This window comes from Capra hircus, unplaced genomic scaffold (genome assembly GCF_001704415.2).
Source record: "Capra hircus breed San Clemente unplaced genomic scaffold, ASM170441v1, whole genome shotgun sequence".
Lineage (NCBI taxonomy): Eukaryota > Metazoa > Chordata > Mammalia > Artiodactyla > Bovidae > Capra > Capra hircus.
Genome location: NW_017189858.1, coordinates 1 through 19,442, shown reverse-complemented (window position 1 = coordinate 19,442; position 19,442 = coordinate 1). Strand labels below are relative to the sequence as shown.

Here is a 19,442-nt window from a genome sequence, read left to right as displayed (position 1 = left end):
CTGCTTTCCGGCTCTTCAGCCATTTGAAACACCAAGTTGCAGGTTAAAGGGACGCACACATCTTGGAGGCAAGCAGGGCTGCACTGTCCCTGGAGACAAAAGGCAGGGCGGCAGCCTGTTCAGATTCCCGTGACCCCCACAGCGGGCAGGGGCAGGGTGGGCAGCGAGGGGCACACAGAGCCCAGAAGGGCTTTACATCACCCTGCCCACGGCCCACACCTTCCAAGCCCTGCAGGGCGGGACAAAAGGATAGCGGGAACCGAGTTCCCGGACCGGCCAGCCGCCCTCCAGGGGCCTCCTGTCTGTGGCCTGGAAGCCTCTCCCAGACCCTCTCAGAGGGGGCAGCTCAGGGGCCCCAGGGCTCACCCAGCATGCTGGCCGGTGGCAGGGGTGGAACCCACTTGTGGGCCCGCGCTCCCAGCAGCCGAGAGGTCAGGAGCCTCTGGGGAGACCTTGTCTGGGGACTGGCCTGGACATCTCTGGGTTCACCTCCCTCCAGGTGTGAAGGCAGGCGGGGAGCCATGCAGGCCTGGGGCACCTGCTCCTCAGGACGCCCCTCCAGCTCCTCCAGGCTTCCTCGTGGTGGCCCTGGGTCTGCGGTCCACGTCGAGGCCCTTGGGGCCATGATGGGGCTATGCCCAGTCCCCGATCTGGAGGAGGAAGTGGTCCGCTAGGGAGAGGGGTCAGCAGGAGCAGGGAGGAGCCAGCCACATGTTTATTTGCATTCCAGGCATCGCGGCTACTTAGGAGCCTGGACCTTGGCCTGGCCCCAGTGCCAGCGTTTTCCCAGCCAGAAGCTCACAGGGCACCCGTCCCCGGAAGCCGGCAGCTAGGTGAGTCTGGGTGCGGTGCCCCGCCTGCAGCCAGACGGCAGAAGAGGGCCCTGTGCGTGGGGACGTGCGGCCCTGTCCCTCTGGGGGCACGCCGGCTGCCGCCGCTTCCCGGCCCTGACGAGTCCTCCCCACAGAAGCAGACAGAGGACCCTGGTCCTGAGAACTGCAAGCGGCCGGCGGGATGACAGCGGAGCTCCGGGACGTCCTGGTGCTGCTGCCCACGCGGGAGCGGCTGCGGCTGGCCGTGGGGGTGAGCGTGGAGGGGAGCAGGGCCTGGGGACAGGGGCCGTGGGGGTGAGCGTGGAGGGGAGGAGGGCCTGGGGTCACTGGGGGCCGGGAGTGATCGTGGAGGGGAGTAGGGCCTGGGGTCAGTGGGTGCCAGGGGTGAGCGTGGAGGGGAGCAGGGCCTGGGGTCAGCAAGGGCCGGGGGTGAGCGTGGAGGGGAGCAGGGCCTGGGGTCACTGGGGGCCGGGAGTGATCGTGGAGGGGAGTAGGGCCTGGGGTCAGTGGGTGCCAGGGGTGAGCGTGGAGGGGAGCAGGGCCTGGGGTCAGCAAGGGCCGGGGGTGAGTGTGGAGGGGAGCAGGCGGGGTTCTGCCTGGGGACAGCATGGGTTCGACCTACACCTCTGGCTGCCCCACACCCTGGAGAAATGGACTCTGGCTCCGGCTCCCTTCATGGGGCATGTGTCCCTTTTGCTCTGCGGCCCCCGGCTATGGCTGAGGCTGAACACAGCCTGGAGCCCATGTCAGGCCATGTCTTGGGGCCTAGGGCTGCCCTCTCCCCCTGCGGCACCCCACATCCTGCCCTCTCCCCCTGCTCCCCTCGCCAGCCTGTCTTAGTCGAGTTTAGAGGCACAGAGACGTGCCTAGGGCGATCGCTGCTCCTGGGGGGCGTCCTCATGGAAGGGTCTGTGGCGCTGCTGGTGTTCAGTCGCTCAGTCATGGCCGACTCTCTGCGACCCCATGAACCGCAGCACGCCAGGCCTCCCTGTCCATCACCAACTCCCAGAGTCCACCCAAACCCATGTCCATCGAGTCGGTGATGCCATCCAACCATCTCATCCTCTGTCGTCTCCTTCTCCTCCTGCCCCCAATCCCTCCCAGCATCAGGGTCTTTTGAATTGAATTAGCTCTTCACATGAGGTGACCAAAGTATTGGAGTTTCAGTTTTAGCATCAGTCCTTACAATGAACACCCAGGACTGATCTCCTTTAGGATGGACTGGTTGGATCTCCTTGCAGTCCAAGGAACTCTCAAGAGTCTTCTCCAACACCACAGTTCAAAAGCATCAATTCTTCGGTGCTCAGCTTTCTTTATAGTCAAACTCTCACATCCATACATGACCACTGGAAAACCCATAACTTTGACCAGACGGACCTTAGTCGTTAAAGCGATGTCTCTGCTTTTTAATACACTGTCTGGGTTTGTCATAGCTTTTCTTCCAAGGAGCAAGCGTCTTTGAATTTCATGGCTGCAGTCACCATCCACAGTGATTTTGGAGCCCCCAGAAATAAAGGCTGACACTGTTTCCACTGTTTCCCCATCTATCTGTCCTGAGGTGATGGCACTGAAGGATAGCTGTGGTTTGTGAAAAGGCAGAACTTACTGTGGGAGGGGCCTGGCGAAGAGCTGGCTCTCTGAGGGCTGCCCTTGGGGCGGGGCAGGAGGGACCGCAGTGCCCCCTGGCTTCTCTGCTCAGGGACAGACTTCCGGTTTGGAGCCGAGGCCCCAAGCCCTGTGTCCGCATCCAGCGAGCTGGCCGAGCTGGCCGTGGGTCTTCAGGGGGTTCACTGTGTTCTTAGAGCGGCCGCTGGCCGTGGGCGGGGGGCAGCAGGAGAACTTGGGGAGGGAGGGGCGGGAGGGGCTAGGTGTGGGCCCCGCCCACGTGAGCCTGGCCCCGCCCACGTGAGCCTGGCCCCGCCCACGCGAGCCTGCCCCGCCCACGCGAGCCTGCCCCGCCCACGCGAGCCTGCCCCGCCCACGCGAGCCTGGCCCCGCCCACGCGAGCCTGGCCCCGCCCACGTGAGCCTGGCCCCGCCCACGTGAGCCTGGCTCCGCAGGGACCTTTCCTGGGCGGGGGCAAGTTCCCCGGAGGACACGCGTCTAGAAGGAAGGTGAGCCTGTCGATGCAGACGCGGAGCTTGGCTGTGGCGGGCCCCACAGGCTCCCCGCCCGGCCCTGCAACCTGGGGCCAGCTTAGTTCCAGGCATGTGCACGCCGGGCTGAGCGCACGGGCGGACCCCGTGTTTACCTGAACCGCGGCTTCACACCGATCGTCAGGGGACAATGGCTGGGAAGACCCAGATGGTGAATCACCATCCTGGCAGGCTGAGGGACCGACCCTCAACAAGTCAGATGGACAGTGGCAAGGCCGGCCCCCAGGAACTGACCACTAAGAAGCGGGGCGCCCCTCTGACTGAAGGCGGTGTGGGTGCTCTGATGACAGAGCTTACCGACGTCCCTGGAGCCACGGCCCCCCCCAGAAGCCTACAGCAGCGTCCTCGGACGCCCCGGGCCAGGCCCCACGCCCAGCACCCGGGGCCACCGCTCTCCAGCCCCCCGGCCGCCCCGGGGTGAACGGGTCCACGACTTGCGGCCTCCGCAGCCAGCCTCCCACACACGGACTCGGCGGCGCCGCACAGGAGCTTCCGTCTGTCGGGCCGAACCACCAGCCCAGGAAACGCAGAGTATGGAGGCCCAGAGGCACCCGGGAGACGTGTCGGCTACGGGGCACAGCATCCGGGTGCCCCGAAGTCAAGGCCTTGAGCTCTGTCCAACCAGCAAAGCAAGAAAATGCTGACATTCGTGAGACCACTGGAAATTTAAACCTGTGGGATGTTTGGTATAATGAACTTTTTAGGCGGACTGAAGCGTTTTTGGACTGAGCGAGTGCACGCCCTCCTCTGGGCACACGTGGGTGAAAGGGCCGCTTGGCTTCTGATGGTGCAGGGTGGACACACACCCGGTACGGGCCGCGCAGGGCTGGGCCGCGCAGGGCTGGGAGGGGTAGGAAGGCTCAGGGCTGGGGGCTTGGCCTGGGCCTGGAGCCCAGCAGGAGGTGCCTGCGGCAGGAGTGCAGCGGGGGAGCCACAGACCCCCCCCCCAACCAGCAGCTCTTTTCAGGGGTGCCCAGACCCCAGCCCCACTTCCAGGAGTGGCCTAGCGACGTTGGCCTAGGGTGGGGAGGCGTGGGGGCACCCAGCCTCCATCCCTGGAGGGGGCAGGCTCTCTCTCAGGTCGGGAGGCATGGGGGCACCCAGCCTCTGTCCCTGGAGGGGGCAGGCTCTCTCTGGGGTCAGGAGGCGTGGGGGCCCCCAGCCTCTGTCCCTGGAGGGGGCGGGCTCTCTCTGGGGTCAGGAGGCATGGGGGGGACCCAGCCTCGGTCCCTGGAGGGGGTGGGCTCTCTCTGGGGTCGGGCACCCCCACCCTCTTTCACAGGAGGCCCACTGCATGCAGGGACACCTCATCGTCAGCCCGGGAGCCTCTGGGGAAGCCCCCTGAGCTGGGCCCCTGTGCACCAGCTCTGCTCAGTGGAGCCCCTCCTCTGCACCCCCGCCCCTCCCGGGGGCTGCCCTGCTCTGCGCCCTGAGGGCCTCCTGCCCCGCCCACAGGTGCAGGCCACCGGGCGTGAGCTCTTCCAGCAGGTGTGCGACCTGACCGGCATCAGGGAAGCCCACTTCTTTGGCCTCAGCGTGGTCAGAAGTAAGCAAGCACCGCCCGGCGACCCTGGGACCCCAACCCCTTCCCTGCAGGGGTGGCAGGTGCTCGGGGCAGACGATCCCAGGCCTCTGCCTGGTGCCCCACTGTGCCGTGCTCCAGGGGCATGGGGCGATCCCTCCTCACCGTATCAGAGCACACACGTGGTCACACAGGCAGTCACACGCACACTCGTACAGTCACACACATACTCAAGTATCCACGTGCACACACACGATCACACTCATGCACACCATCTCACGCGTTTACATGCTTCTACACTCACATCCATGCACCACACACACACTCACATTATACTTACATGCAGTCATGTGCACACACTCACGTGCTTACACACTCGCAGTGGTGCACACGGGCACACACACTCGTGCGCGCTCTGCCCAGGCCCTGCCTCTCTTTGTAGGCGACGAGCACATCTTCATGGATCTGGAGCAGAAGCTCAGCAAGTACTTCTCCAAGGACTGGAAGAGAGAGACACGCGGAGTAAGTCAGCGCGCCGGGCGGGAGACCGGGCTGCTGGCCCTCGAGGGGCCCATCCCCCGGGTCGTGGCATGGAGTCGGCCCTGAGGGTGCAGGCGAGTGCCCAACTGTTCTGGACGCTTGCTTTCCCTTCTAACAACGCGACATAAAGCCACGAGCAGCCCGCAGGATGCACGTGGGCTTGGGCTGGTCTGCTGGGAGGGAGGTGGTGGCTCCGGCGGCGCACCGGCCGGCGGTTAGCCCCCACCAAGGCCTCTCTGCAGCCTGCGCCCCCACGCTTCCAGCCCCAGGGCTGCGGCAGGCCGGGCGCCCCCTTCGTGGCCTTCCTTGGGGTGCAGTACTACGTGGAAAACGGGAGGCTCATCAGGTAGGTGCTTGCTGTTCTCACGCCCGAAGGTGGCGAGCTCAGGCCCGGCCGCCGAGGCTGGAGCAGAGGGTGGGGGCAGCCGGTGTTTCCAATCAGCTGCCTGGGAGGACCGGTAGGAACCAGCGCATTTCAAGCGCAGGCGTCTTTATGCCCTGGGGTGGGGCTTTTCCCCAGCGGGTGGGGCAGGGTCTGAGGGTTCCTGTGCAAGTGGGGGGCCGCCCTCCTGCTGGTGCCCCGCCGGGCGGGCACACTGCAGGCTCCTCCTGAGCTGCTTTCCTGAGAAGCCCCTGTAGCCTGTGTGAGGTAACAGGGGCCCTGGAACCCAGCCCAGGCCTGGGGGTGAGCAGGGCCTGGGTCCAGGAACCACCCCCCAGCGTGTGAGCTGGGCCCCCACGAGCCTGCCCAGGTGTGCAGGGTTCTGGAAGAGTCTCAGGGGGCGATCAGGCAGGTTGGGGGGAGGGAGGGTGGCCCTGTGCCATGGGGCCAGGCGCGCCAGTGGTGTTAGAAGTGGACTTGGCCCTGGGTGCCCTGCCCACCGCGGTGCGGGGAGTGAGCAGAGGAAAGGGGCCCTCCCTGGGGCGTGGGCGGCTGCAAACACGTCTGCAGGCCGGTCCCTGGGCCCTGCTCACCTGGAGTCTCAGGAGCCGCACGCCCACCTGTGCCTGCCCCACCGCCAGGCCCCGAGGGTGACAGGTCGGGGTCCAGGAGGCCGAGGGACGCAGGGGGTGGCCCCCTGAGCCCGGCCCGCTCGCCCGCCTGCAGGGACCGCGCGGCCCGGCACCTGTACTACCACCACCTGAAGGAGCGCGTGCTGCGCTCGCAGTGCTTCCACCGCGAGGAGGCCTACTTCCTGCTGGCCGCCTACGGGCTGCAGGCCGACCTGGGCAACCACCGCCGGTTGGCGCACACCGGCCGCTACTTCCAGCCTCAGGCCTACTTCCCGCAGTGGGTGAGGGTCTCTCTCCCTCCCGGGGTCGGGGGTCCCCTGGTGGTAGTGGGGGTGAAGGGCAGGGGAGCGGGTGGGGGGCGGGGCTGGGGGAAGTTCACGGAGAGGGGAGAGTCCACTGGGGGCCGGGGAGGTTGGGGGCATCCACAGTGGGGCGGAGTCCATGGGGGGCGGGATCCACCGGGGTCAGCGAGTCCACGGGGGTGGGGGCGTGGCGTCCACCGGGGATGGGGGGTCACGAGGGGTAAGGGCGAGGGGGGGAGTCCACGTAGGTGAGGGTAGCCACTGGGGGCGGGTTATCCACAGGGGCGGGGGGGAGGGGGAGCAGGAGGAGTCCAAGGGGGTGGAGTCCACCAGGGGCCAGGGGGTTCATCGGAGAGGGGTGGGCGGAGGCTGGACCGGGCTGCGGTCCCCCCACAGATCATCGCCAAGAGGGGCAGTGCCTACGTCCTCAGACACGCGCCCGCCCTGCACCGCGAGCAGCGTGGCCTGAGCCCCCGGGAGGCCGAGCTGCGCTTCATCCGGGAGGCCTGCCGGCTGGAGGACGTCCCCGTGCACTTCTTCAGGCTCTACAAGGTCCCTGCAGGATGGGGGTCACGCCTCCCCAGGGCCAGGACAGGCCGAGCCACCGGGACCCACCAGGGTGGAGGAGGGGGTGCCAGTGTCCCCACAGCCGTCCTGGGACCATGACCCTGACTCAGGCCAGAGGGGAAGCGGGAGGACCCCACCTCAGCCTGCAGACTCCCCGATCCACCAGTGAGGGTCGGTGGGGAGGTCCACGGGCCTGGACCTCACTGACAGCCATGTGCCTTTAGGATAAGAAGGAGGACCGACCCACCGTCGTCCTGGGCCTGACGCTCAGAGGGGTGCAGGTCTTCCAGGTGACTGCAGGGGCCCTCTCGCCCTGCCCCCACCCCGCCCCAAGCGCTGGCCATGCCCATCCCCTGGCTGACTGTGGACGCGGCCGACCCTGCTGTCTTGCAGGAGGTGAACCGCACCCCACAACTGCTCTATGACTTCCCCTGGCCCCACGTTGAGAAGCTGGCCTTTCTGGTGCGTGTCCGAGGGGGTTAAGGTTAGGAGGTGGACCTTCGCCCCCAGGGGAGCCTGGCAGACGCTTGGCCTAAAGGGTGTTGACCAGGCACGCCATCGCCCACGAGTGCAGGCCCAGCCTGAGGTCTGTGTCTAGGAGGGAGGTCTTGGAGACGGCCCAGCCCTGGAAGCACCCTCCTGAGGGGCCAGCTGCCCAGTTCTTGTCACCAGGAGAACTTCTGCCTCCTGGGTGGGGACAATAAAGTAGTCAGGAGGGGCCCATGGACCCCTACACCAGGGGCTCCACTTCTAGACCTCACGGCTGGGCCTGGCACCCGGTTGGGGTGGAGCGTGGGTGCTGGGGGCGGGCTGGCCATCGGCTCCTTCTCAGGCCTCAGGCGCCCCACATGCCGTGGGCCCAGGGGTCCGGACTCCCCCAGCCCAATGCAGAGGGCCCCACGTTACAGCTGCTCTCAGCGCCCCCCCCCCGCACCCCCCCGCCAGGGGAAATCGGGGAGCGAGACAGAGACCCGGGAGGGAGCCTCCCAGCCCCAGGCCTGGCGATCCCCCGCCTGGTTTCCTTCTGAAGTCACAGCCGGGACTCCTCTCTGCTCAGGGCGAGAGGTTCGAGCTCTGGCCTCATGGGCAGCCCGCGGCCCGGAGACTCGTGTACCACACGGGCTGCGCCTGGCGCTCCTGCCACCTGCTGCGCCTGCTCCGTACCAGCCACCAGCTGCACCTGGGCCTGCAGCAGGCACGCCAGCAGCTGCAGCGGCTCGAGGAGGCGGAAGGTGGGTGCCGTCCCCGCCCAGCCCGCAGGCCCTGCGCACGAGCGTGCGCGGTGCGCCTGTGTGCGTGCGCCCAGGCTGAGACGCGAGCGCCCTGGGGCAGAGAGGACAAGGCCTGTTGACAGCTTCCGCCCGGGGTTCCGGGCGGTGACGGCGGACACGGGGCCCCTGGTCTCTGGTCCTGGACGGTGCCGGTGGACACGGGGGGCCCTGGTCTCCGGTGGCACTTCCCTCCCCCACACACACCTCCGGGGAGGCCTAGGCTCGCAGGGCCTGGCAGCCGGCTGGACCGCGCGCAGGGCCTCCCTTCCACGTGCGGCCCCTCCGCCTCCCGCACTGTTCTCGAGGCCGCTGCCCCTCCCCGCACAGAGAAGCAGAGCTACCGGGAGTCCTACGTCAGCGACACGCGGGATGGCAACCGGGCCCCGGAGGCGGAGGCGGCCGACAGCGGGGACCACGCGGGGGCAGACAGACATCCCCCGAGCCTCCGCTCGCTCCTCGGGGCTGGCAGCCGCTGCAGCTCCCACGCACCGGTCGACCCCCAGCGGGCGGGGCCCACGGAGCCCGGGGAGCTGTCCGTGGACGAGCCCGAGGGGGTCGCGGAGCTCCCCACAGAGGAGCCCCCCTACAGCCCGAGCACCAGCCGGAGCAGCCCTGGCACACTTGGCGGCGGCAGAGGTGGGCGCGCGGGGGACACCCGGGGCCAGGGGCGCGGAGCCTGCCGCCCGGCTAGACCCCAGCTGGACCACCGCTGTGGGCGCTCCTGGAGGCCAGGGCGTGCGTGACCCTGGTTCCTGGGCACTCGGTTACATGGGATCCCTGCACCAGGGGGCAGACAGGGAGGGGCATGGAGGGCCGGGCTCCCTGCAGCCACGGCTGGCGGCCCCTGCCCTCCTGCAGCTGGTCCCTCCTAGGGACCCCAGCCCGGCCAGCACCCCTCGTTACAGGCCCCACCGCGGGAAGGCACTCGGCCAGCTCTCTCTCGCTGCCCCCAGGGTTAGCAGAAGCCACGTGAGGGGAGGCCGCCGATGGAACTCCGCCATTGTACTACCACCCAGCTTAGCGTGGTCCTGGTCCTCAGATGCTTCCGCAGCAGGTCTGGGAGTGGGGGCCCTGAAGGGGTCACCCCAGGAAGGTTACACAGGCTCTGCCAGTCCCTGGGCGCCTGTAGCACCTTGGAGAGTGGACGTGATGGGTGCAAGGGCCCGGCCACCCAGGTCCACCTAGAGTCACCCAAGGTTAGGCAGGGGCACCTGGCGCCACCGAGAGTCACTCAGGTCATCTAGGGTCACCCAGCATCATTCAGGATCACCCAGTGCTACCCAGGGCACCTAGGGCCAACCAGGGTCACACAGCGGGTTTGGGTCAAGCCACCCTGTCCACTTCACCTTCTGAGTGTCTGGTCCTCTGGTAAAGGACAGACTGGCCTCCATCCCCGAGGCGTTGTCCGAGTGTGTGGTTGGTGATCCAGCGTGAACAGTAATGTCAATAATAGTAACGTGGCGTCTTCCTGGATGTCAGAGCTTGGACAACCTCAGCAGCCAGTGTGGAAGGATGGGCAGTGGGAACTGGCAGGAGGAGGTAGGGGTGGGGGGTCTCCTGGGGGACTGAGGGGAGGAGCCCAGGTTGCCCACAGAAACCATCATTTCTTAAAGGGGCTCTGACCCCTCGCATGGGGAACACGTGTGATAGTCTTTGGGGTCGTAGGTGACCTGCAGGCAAGGGTCCGAGGTCACAGACCGCTGCTCTGTGACCCCAGGCCTGGGAGGAGGGGGGGCGTGTGAGCCACAGACGTGCCCAGTCTGATCTCCGAGGTGGGTCCCAGGGGTGGGCCCCCCTCTGCCGGGAGCACGGGGGTGTCCCCAGGCCCTGCTCACACCCCCTTCCCCCGCAGCCTCCCCGCAGCAGTCACTGGCTGTGGTGCAGGTCACGCTGGTCAGCATGAGGGCCCCGAGCGCGGAGGCCACCCTGCACCAGGTCAGTCCCCCCGTGGGCCGGGCAGCCGGCTCTCTCCCTGCTCTCCAGTCAGGGCCCCCCGAGAGCCTACGGGAGACTTGGTGGGCAGTGGAGGGCGGGTGAGGCTTTGGGCCACAAGGCAGGTGGGGGACTGAGAGCTTGGCCTGGAGTATGGGGGTCTCCCTGGCTGCGTGCATTAGTTAAGGGGGGCGGGAAGGGGAAGGGAGCCGGATCACGATGGGGCAGCAACAGGACAGCCTCGTGGTCTCTGCCTGCAGACCCTGGAAGCCGAGGCGGCAGCTGGATACACAGGCCAGCACAGCCGAAGCCTGGACCACACACGCCCTGCGCCCGCCCCGCGCCCGGCACCCCGCAGCCGTGCCCTCGGCCGAGCGCTGCACCCCGGGCCGAGGGGCTCTGTGAAGTCCCTGTCGCCCAGCCAGCTCCAGAAGGACCAGCTCCTGGAGGAGTTTGTGGTGTAGACACCTCCGGGGGCTGCTTCAACACCGCAGGGCTTGGTCCACTCCACCCACTCCACCCGCCTGGGGCTCTGTCCCTGCAGCGCGGTTCCGTCCACTCAGGGCTCCGCCCACCCCCTGGCTCAGTACCTCTGTCCATCCAAGCCACCCCCCCAACGCCCCCACCTCCCCAGCCGCACTGAACGCAGCCTCTGGCGCTGCCCCCTTCACCTGCAGAGGTGTGGGCCAGCTCTGACCGCCAGGCCTGGAGGTGCCCAGCAGGCCTCACCTGCCCTGCCGTGGGGACCACGGCCAATCTGAGCTTCTTCCATCTGCGCCTCCAGGAGGCAGAAGCCAAAGCTTGGGGTCCGGTCCCCGCTCAGTGGGGTGTGCGCTGACTCCACCCTGCAGGGAAGGGGTCTTAGCAAGCTTCCCAGGAGCCTGGAGCTCAGGGTCACTGTCATGGCCCCACTGGCCACAGGCTCCCCAGCCCACCCTGTCTGCAGCGCCTGCCACTCACAGTCCTGGGCCCGCTGGACAGAGGCCCATGGGGGAGGTGTGGGCCCAGCTGCATCGGCCCAGACCCCCGGCGGACCGCACCCTGTCCGCCATGTGTACACAGGAGTCACTGGGCCTGGAACCATGGGGCTGCGTGGACACTGGTCACGGGAGCTCGTGAGTCTGGTGACGGGAAGTGGGAGGGGCAGGCTCAGCCACAGTCCCCTCTGAGGGTGCGGAAGGAATGTTCCAGAAGGAAGCCTTGAGTGTCCTCCTTTCATGTCACAAGTCAGGCTCTGAAGGAGCTCCCCCACCACCACCTCCAGCCCCAGTGTCCGTCCAGCCCCAGGCCATCTGGATGTCAGGCAGCCCTAGTGTCTGGTCGGGTCAGCCCCGGTTACCACCACCCCAGGGCCCATTTGTGGCCACCGACCCCTCCCTGCATCAGGAGGCCAGACGGGAGGTGGGGGGAGATGGAGCGAGACCTCTCTGAGCTTCACCACCTCTTCGCTTGGCATCCACCAGTGGCTGAATGCTGAGTAGAGTTTCACAGGGATTTCTGGAAAAGCACGCTGAGAGCCTGACCCTCGCTGGAGGCTCACTGTGGGTGACTGAGAGGTGGGTGAAGCCCAGGGTCCTGCCTGGTCAGGCCCGCCCGGTGAGGGGCGCCGGGAAGGCGGGCTGTAAGTGTGCTGTCCCCGTCAGAGTCAGGGCGCTGCCCCCGGGCTGAGACACGGCCCCCACCATCCCACCCCGAGGGCCCTGCGTGTGTGGGCCCTTCGTGAAGCCATCCACCTGAAGGCCAGTGCAGAGGGGTTGGGCTGGGCCCAGCTGGGGCAGGGGCCAGCCTCGCACTGCTGTTCTATTTTCCCAGACGTTCTGGTGCACGTCTTACCTGCCTCCTGACCCCAGATGGGCCCCTGCCTCCCTTCCAGAGGCTCTGGGGGGCCGCTCTGGACAGGTGGGACTCCACGGCAATGCCAGCCTGAGGCAGGTGACAGGCACCTGGGTGCGGGCAGTGTGGCTTAACCCACTGCAGGTCTTCCGGCCTCCCCCTTGCACCCCTCCGCCCTCTTTGGTTGCACTGACCTGTGTGGTTCCAAGCGCTGTGCCCGAGATGGCACCATCCCCCCAGCTCAGGATGGAACCTGAGCCCAGAGGGCAGAGGGTGCAGCCCAGTTTTAACTGGGCCTCTGGGTCCTTTCTGTGAAAAGGATCTTGTTTGCGCACACACTGGGCACAAATAAAGAGCTGGATGCTGGCCCGTGTCTGCACCTGGACGGCCCGTGCTGGGTGGGCAGGGAGGCGCAGCCACACCAGTGCCCAGTTGCCCTGGTGAAGGTTCCTGGGCTTCACCCTGTGAGGAACCAACTCTGTGTGGCGGGAGGAGCTTGGCAGGAAGGCTAGCCCTTGCCATTGGAGCTCACGTTGATCTATTTCCTTTTTTGAAGAAGTGTGACAAGAAACCCACCCTCACCTGTGGTCTGCAGTTGCTGAAGGGCTGGCCAGCAGGATGGCTGGGCCAGTCCGGGCAGCCTCTCCCCTAGGCGAGGGTCACCCAGGAGGTCAGGTGCACCCCGGGGAGGTGGCACACAGGGGCAGCCCTCCCAGTGCGCAGCACGGTCAGCACCAGGGTCTGCTATGGTGGAGCTGGACCTCCGGGGCTGCCCGTCAGTCCTGGGAGCAGCGGGTGCCCACATGCCGGGCTGGGCTCCTGCAAACAGGGCTCCCAAGGACACCCAGCCTGTGGCCACACGAGCAGGTGACAAGGACGGTGAGGCAGGGCCTGGAGGACGGGGCGGGGCACCCAGAGCCCTCAGGTGGGGGCGCAGCCCCACTTCTCTGCGAATTCCCGAGGTCACACTGGGACGGGCCTTAAGGTAGGACACGAGGCTACATCTGCCCTGATCCGGGGTCCACGATGATCTTTCTTCCTTCAAAGGCGCTCGTGGGAGCGAGAGCCCAGCCCGATGAACTGCTTTGCTGTCGCGCAGGGCTGAGCGCCAGGTTGGGGCCAGGATCCACACACACCCCTAGGCGTGCCCGCGTGTGCACACGAACGCAAGCACATGTGATGAGTGGACACGGAGCAGAGGAGGGACGCCCCTTTGGAGCTTCCGCCCCGGCGCGTGGAGTGGGGCGGCCAGCACAGGGCGCTGTGGCCCGGGGGGGCGGGGCTGCCTTGTGGGGGGCGTGTCTGGGTGGAGGGGCGTGTCCCAGAGTGGGGCGTGTCCCAGGGCTGGGCCTGTTGGGGGAGGTGCGCTGTGGCCCTGGGGGCGGGGCTGCCTTGTAGGGGCCCTGTCTGGGTGGAGGGGCGGGGCCCGGGGCGGGGCCTGTTGGGAGGGGCGCGCTGTGGCCGGGGGGCGGGGCTGCCTTGTAGGGGGTGTGTCTGGGCGGAGGGGCGTGTCCCAGAGTGGGGCGTGTCCCAGGGCTGAACCTGTTGGGGGAGGTGCGCTGTGGCCCTGGGGGCGGGGCTGCCTTGTAGGGGCCCTGTCTGGGTGGAGGGGCGGGGCCCGGGGCGGGGCCTGTTGGGAGGGGCGAGCTGTGGCCAGGGGGGCGTGTCTGGGCGGAGGGGCGGGGCCTGTTGGGGGACAGCGCATCCACCCTGCCCTTCTGTTACCCTGATCCAACCTAGCCTTGCAGAGGGTGGCCAGCGCCAGGGCCCAGGGAGGCGGCCCAGCACCCTGTGCCCTCGCAGACGGAGGCACCGCTGCTGACCCGGAAACCACCAGAGCTCCGTTCCTATTTCTGCGCTCCCTCTGGGCCTTGTGGAGACGCAGAAAACTGCCCAGTGTCCACTCAGCCTGCTGCTGAGTGGTGGTTGGGCAAATACAGGATGGTTGAGGGCAGGGAGGGGCCTCGCTGTGGTCGCCGGCCCCTCCCCCGGCGGCCTCCCTCCGTCTCTGCCCACCAGGGGGCAGCAGAAGGCCAGGGCTGGAGCAGGAGAAGGCGGAGGGTTCTTCAGGACATCAGAAAAACCGTCCTTTCATTTTGCCTAAATTAGAGCAAAGGCCTTTCAGGCAAAGCAGATACTGGAGAGACCCAGGAAGACAGCTGTGAGTGGTGGACGGGCTGTGGTCTTCCCAGAAAGCCATCAGGGCTGCGGGTGGGCCGACACTGCCACCCGAGGGCTGTGCGGGCACCAGGGCTGCGGCGGCGGGCTCCCTCACATGCCTCCCTCCACGCTTGTCAGGACGGACAGGGAAGCCCCCAGGTTCCCTCTGGACCCTGAAGCCTGGGCAGATGGCTCAGCAAGTACAGGCAGGACATGACCGCAGCTCCCCCAGCACTGCCAGCTCGCTTTTGATGGAGGCAGAGGGCACACTAGCGGGTCATCACGAGAAACCCTAGGGCTTGCTCAGGGCTCACTCCCAGGCCAGCCACCAGCTGCTGGGGCCGGGGAACCTGCATGCTGACGATTCCCACCCATTTCTCCAGGGGACTCGGCTCCCCAAGGTGCCACCCCAGGGGAGAACCGGGAGGCGTCCCCCAGCTGTGCTCAGGGGGCTCTGGGGGCAGCCACCACCCACCCAGGGCTCCTGCGGGGCAGACTCCCCAGGGCCAGCAGGCGGGCAGGCGGGCTGACTGCCAGGCCGGCAGGGCTGGGCCTTGGGCCCCGCTGGCATGTTCCCGTGGTCATGCCATTTGGAAAAATTTGCAGAACCAGGACTTTTCTAACCATTAAGTGACTAGGCCGGCTGTGTCTCCACCTAGCTTGCATTCCATGACCCTCCCCATGGCCATGGTTTGGCAGAAAATACCCACAGGGTTCACAGTGACCACCAGGAGGACCCCCTGGCCACAGGCTTGGCCAGGGGATCTGGGTCATGTCTCGTGAGGACCTTGACCTCCAGTGCTGGGCTGGAATGGCAGGAAGGCAGGCCCTCCCATGGGGGTGAAGGGGGCCCGCCCAAACCTCAGTATCAAGAGATTCAGGAGAAAGAATGTTTTCCTGGGTCAAGGACTTGTCAAGGACACACCAGAAAGGGTAGGGGTGTGGTCGGACAAAGTGGTGGAATGCTGTGCTTATTTGTGCTATTCGAAGGCTTTTTAGAAGCTTTGACATTGTGACCTGATGGTGTCGAGGTTTTCTGTGTCTGCGTAGCTGGTTCTCTTCCTACAGGAGGCCGTCACCCTCTGTTTACTCACGTGAGGTCAGGCGGCAGGCCCAGACCCCGGGACCCACCAGGACCCCCGGCTCTCAGACAGGATGGGTCTCAGCGCCTTCTGCTTCCTGCTTCCCCCACGGGGCTGGATTCCCATTAACACAAACCCCACTTTCCTCCAAGAGCAATGTAGAAACATACCCACCATAGACCTCGGCCACTGGGAACGGCCACGGCGCCTTAGGAAGCTCACGGGCGTGGCTGGAGGTGGGGGCTCGGGGAGGTGGGGTGGGGTGGGGTGCGTCACAGGACTTGAGCGCCAGGCGGGCAGCTCTGCCTGGCGCTGGGGGAGCGTGTCCAGGAGGCAGGTTCCCCAGAGTGATGATGAAAAGGCCTGGAAGCAGGCAGCAGCAACCTGAGGGCAGGCAGCTCCTCCCTCAGCCGTCCCTGCGTCAGACCCTCCCAGGACGGCAGGACGGGGGCACCTGGGCCTAACGGGAGGTTTGGTGGACACTCCTGCCCTGGGGGTTCTCTGTGCTGTGTCCCCATGGAGGTGCACTGGGAGGGTCACTCAGAGCCTGGCCCAGGGCCACGCTGTCCCCCAGGGGCACAGACCTCCTCGGCAGCCCAGCCCCGAGCGTGTTCCGTGGGTGGCTTCTTGGCCCTGCGGGGCCTGAGGGGGCCTGTCCCCATCTCTGGGCATCCACAGCCCCAGCTCCCCCTCCACAGCAAATGCAGGACCGGCTGCAGTCCTGCCTGGGAAGGCTTCTGATCCGCCTCCAACGCCTGGGCCCACTAGTGGGATCCCGAGCCTTGGCCAGAAGCTGCGTGAGAACTGGGCTCCCTGGAGTCACTTCCATCTGCTTAGGGCCGAGCCTTGAACCCTCAGGGCACGTCTCAGAGCTGCGGGCGAGTTTTAGGCTGGTACCGCGGCGGGGCTGGGGTCCTAGGATCTGCAGTGCCAGGAAGGCCTGTTCCTCAAGCCCCCCGCCTCTCATCCACACCCGCTGCTCACACCCCACCGGACACTCCTGGGCGTGGACCGTGCAGGCGCTGAGCCCGGGTCACCGCCCTGCAGGAAGTCAGGCAGGATCACGCCCGCCGTTTCAACGCCATTCTGGGCAGGAAGGCCACCGTCATGTGAATCGAGGGAAGTGGAGGCCAGTTTACTCGCCACGTTGCCGAGTTTTCACCGTTGTACGAAACTGTCTCCGTGGCTGCACTGCTCACGATGCCTGAGTTGTGGACACGAAACTCTCCTGCGCTGCTCTGCTTTCGCAGCCACGTTTGTGGCGATGCCGCACACAGAAGCACGTCCCGTGGCCCTTCCGTGTAAACGGTCCGTCTCACTGATCCACCTCTCGTCGAGCTGGTTGTCTGTATTAAAAACCGCGAGTGCAGACTGGTCCCTTCAGTTCCAGCCCTGCCCCGCCACTGGGGCCCCCACCCCGGCTCCCTCTGTCCCGGTGCCCCTATCTGTCTGCCCGCTGCCCTGAGTGGGCCTGGCCTGCTGGCCGCCAGCTGGGCGAAAGCACAGCTTGGAACGGCAGCAGGAGGGCTGGGAGACTGCCAGTGATCTCGCCCTGGGCCCAGCCCGTCGAGCCCGGCAGTCTCGGGCTGGTAGCTTCCATCAGGGCCCCGCTGGGCACACCCGCACCCAGACAGTCTCAGACTGAAACGCTTTCCCCGACGCTCAGTGGGCACAGGCTGGAACCAGGACACACTGAAGCCATTTGGGCCACCAGGGCCACCATCGGCCATGATGGCTCCAAGCCTGTTTGGGTCTCATGTCCATGCCAGAACCCACTGCAGGCCCAGGCTGGTGGTGTCTGCGATTCCCCCGGGCAGCCCCCTTCCGCCCCCAGTGCTGCCCCTCCGGTCCCCAGGGAGCCGTGTCCTGGTGGCCGGGACACGCAGGAAGCAGCCCCTGGCTGTCCCCTCAAGCAGCCGCCACCCTCCCATCACGGGAGCCCCAGTGGGGTCCAGCCTGAGACACTGGGGGGGTCACTGTGGAGAGGAGCCCCTCGGACTGGGCCAGCATGTGCTCCCTTCCCAGAGGTGCTGGCTGTGCCAGGCGCCAACCTGGGCCCACATCAACCCACCCCCGAGCAGCTGCAGCATCTCTGCCCAGCCGTCAGCGTTTCACTCCATCACTTTCCCGTGAAGAAAAGGGTGCAGATCTGAACCAGAATGGGACTCCATCCGGCTCTCAGATCCCTCTGTCCCAAGCCTGGCAGCCCTTGTGGGGAGGGGTTTCTTCCCACCTGCGCTCCCCTCCCCCTCCCCTCCCCCTCTTCCCTCCTCCTCCCCCTCCTCCCATCACACCCTCCTCTCTCCCCCCTCTCTCCTCCATCACCCTCTTCCCTTCACACCCTCCTCCTTCCCCTCCCCCTCCTCCCATCACACCCTCCTTCCCCGCCCCCCTCCCTCCCCCTCCTCCCTCGCCCCTCCCCCTCCTCCCTCCCCTGCCCAGACTCCAGCTGCCTCGATGTTTTGTCCACACTTGGCTCAGCTTCAGAAGCACATTTAACGTGTTTATTTTTATAGCACATACATTATAAGGAAAAGCCAGGAGCACATTTAAGGGACAAAAGCCCTGAGCGTGTCACCTCCCCTTCACCTGAGTTTTCTGGGGGCTGGACGGCCTCGCTCCACTTGCCTCGCTCGGGAGCCAAACCCCAGGCTCTGCAGCGTCTCGGCCACGTGCCTCTGGCCTGGGGACACGCACACGATCACCTGTAATTTTGCGTCACCTCCTTGGAGAAAGAAGACAACGTGCAGTTGGGAAGAGGCCCAGTGAAAGAAGAGCATCTCTGAAGCCCAGCTCCGGAGGGGTCGGCCCGGCCCCCAGCGGCCTCCACACGGGCGCCGAGACAGAGGCCTGGGTGCTCCCGGGGAGGCGGGCCCTGGTGCTCTGCGGGCCCTGGGCCCCATCCAGGCCCTTGGGAAGGGGCACCTGGGCTTCTGCCCGAAGTGGAAGCCCCCTCTCGCGTTGCCTGAAGGGCCAGCAGTAGGGGAGGCAGTTTGGAAAAAGACCTGAGACGGGGAAGAACAGCAGCAAGGCAGAGGAAGGAGGGAACCGCAGCTCAGCCGTGGGGATGCGAGCGTGGGGTGCGGGTGCCCACCCCCACCCCCGCCCCGCGTGCCCCGCAGAGCCCCGGCCCCGGTCAGCGTAGAACAGGGGCAGCAGCAGAGCTGGGAGTGGCCCCTTCCTCATCCTGTGGATGGAGTGAGAGGAGACGCTGAGACCAGAGGCGGAGCTGCAAGGTCCCTCGGCTCAGAGAAGCCCTGCGGGTGCCACACCAGGGAACGTGGGACCCAGCCGGAGGGGCTAGTGGTGCCCACGCTCCACAGCCACCCGGGTCAGACAACCCTCGAGACAGCCACCATGTTAACAAGAGCTGCAAATCCTGAGGGAGGGAGGCAGAGACCCCAGAGCCAGCCAGCCCCCTGGGCAGTGTGGCCAAGAGGAGCAGGCCTGGGGCAGGGGACAGAGGCAGGGGCAGGGGCAGAGCAGGGGCCAGGGGGCAGGGGCAGGGGCAAGGGGCAGGGGGCAGGGAACAGGGCCAGGGGGCAGAGCAGGGGGCAGGGGGCAGGGGCAGGGCAGGGGGCAGAGCAGGGGCAGGGAACAGAGCCAGGGGGCAGAGCAGGGGGCAGGGGGCAGGGGCAGGGGCAGGGGGGCAGGCGAACAGGGCCAGGGGGCAGAGCAGGGGGGGGCAGGGGCAGGGGCAGGGCAGGGGGGCAGAGCAGGGGGCAGGGAACAGGGCAGCAGGGGGCAGGGCAGGGCAGGGGCAGGCAGGGGGCCAGGGGGCAGAGCAGGGGACAGGGGCAGGGGCAGGCAGGGGCAGAGACAGGGAACAGGCCAGGGGGCAGAGCAGGGAGACAGGGGCAGGGCAGGGGCAGCGGAGGGGGCAGAACAGGGCAGGGGGCAGAGCAGGGGCAGGGGCAGGGGCAGCAGCAGGGGAGAGTGGCCCCCCGGGCAGCCAGGGCGCAGCAGTACCGAGTGCGTCCTGCAGCAGATGGGTGAGCCGGCTGTTCCGGTAGGGGATGTGGCCTCTGCCCTCCGCCAGCGCCCCCAGGACATCTGAGAGGGCTGCCAGACTCCGGTTTATGCAGGAAGTCTCCCTCAGGGCTGGCCCGGTCACTCCAGACACACCTGGGAGATACAGACACCCCTCATACAAGATTCGCATGAATCCTTGCTAACATCAAGAGGCATCAAAGGGAAGCAAAACAAGCGGTGTGGAAGACTGTACTCTGC

At 66.7% G+C, this 19,442-nt stretch overlaps 1 protein-coding gene across 6 annotated transcripts; it reads left to right on the top strand.

Moving 5' to 3' along the window:
- Positions 1 to 518: 518 nt before the first annotated feature.
- Positions 519 to 12,336, top strand: FRMD1 (FERM domain containing 1). 6 transcript variants are annotated; one of them, XM_018044886.1, is made up of 13 exons: positions 519 to 833; positions 968 to 1,083; positions 4,445 to 4,535; positions 4,954 to 5,033; positions 5,315 to 5,397; positions 6,160 to 6,346; positions 6,764 to 6,919; positions 7,159 to 7,224; positions 7,328 to 7,396; positions 7,992 to 8,166; positions 8,533 to 8,841; positions 9,159 to 10,140; positions 10,398 to 12,336. In XM_018044886.1, exons 2-12 carry the CDS (start codon positions 1,015 to 1,017, stop codon positions 9,176 to 9,178), a joined length of 1,305 nt encoding a protein of 434 aa, XP_017900375.1. In that variant the 5' UTR covers positions 519 to 833; positions 968 to 1,014; the 3' UTR covers positions 9,179 to 10,140; positions 10,398 to 12,336. The 6 variants fall into 6 exon arrangements, with proteins under 6 accessions (XP_017900375.1, XP_017900372.1, XP_017900374.1 ...); XM_018044883.1 differs by having other exon boundaries at positions 8,533 to 9,259; positions 10,058 to 10,140; XM_018044885.1 differs by having other exon boundaries at positions 8,533 to 10,140; positions 10,398 to 11,252; positions 11,601 to 12,336.
- The last annotated feature ends 7,106 nt before the right edge of the window (positions 12,337 to 19,442 follow it).

What these genes read in the sequence shown, in the direction of transcription:
- FRMD1 (XM_018044883.1), top strand. Translation starts at nt 1,015, where the DNA reads ATGACAGCGGAGCTCCGGGACGTCCTGGTGCTGCTGCCCACGCGGGAG. An exon ending in GGAAGAGAGAGACACGCGGA is followed by an intron (nt 5,034 to 5,314) that starts GTAAGTCAGCGC and finishes CCACGCTTCCAG; the next exon opens with CCCCAGGGCTGCGGCAGGCC. An exon ending in ACTTCTTCAGGCTCTACAAG is followed by an intron (nt 6,920 to 7,158) that starts GTCCCTGCAGGA and finishes ATGTGCCTTTAG; the next exon opens with GATAAGAAGGAGGACCGACC.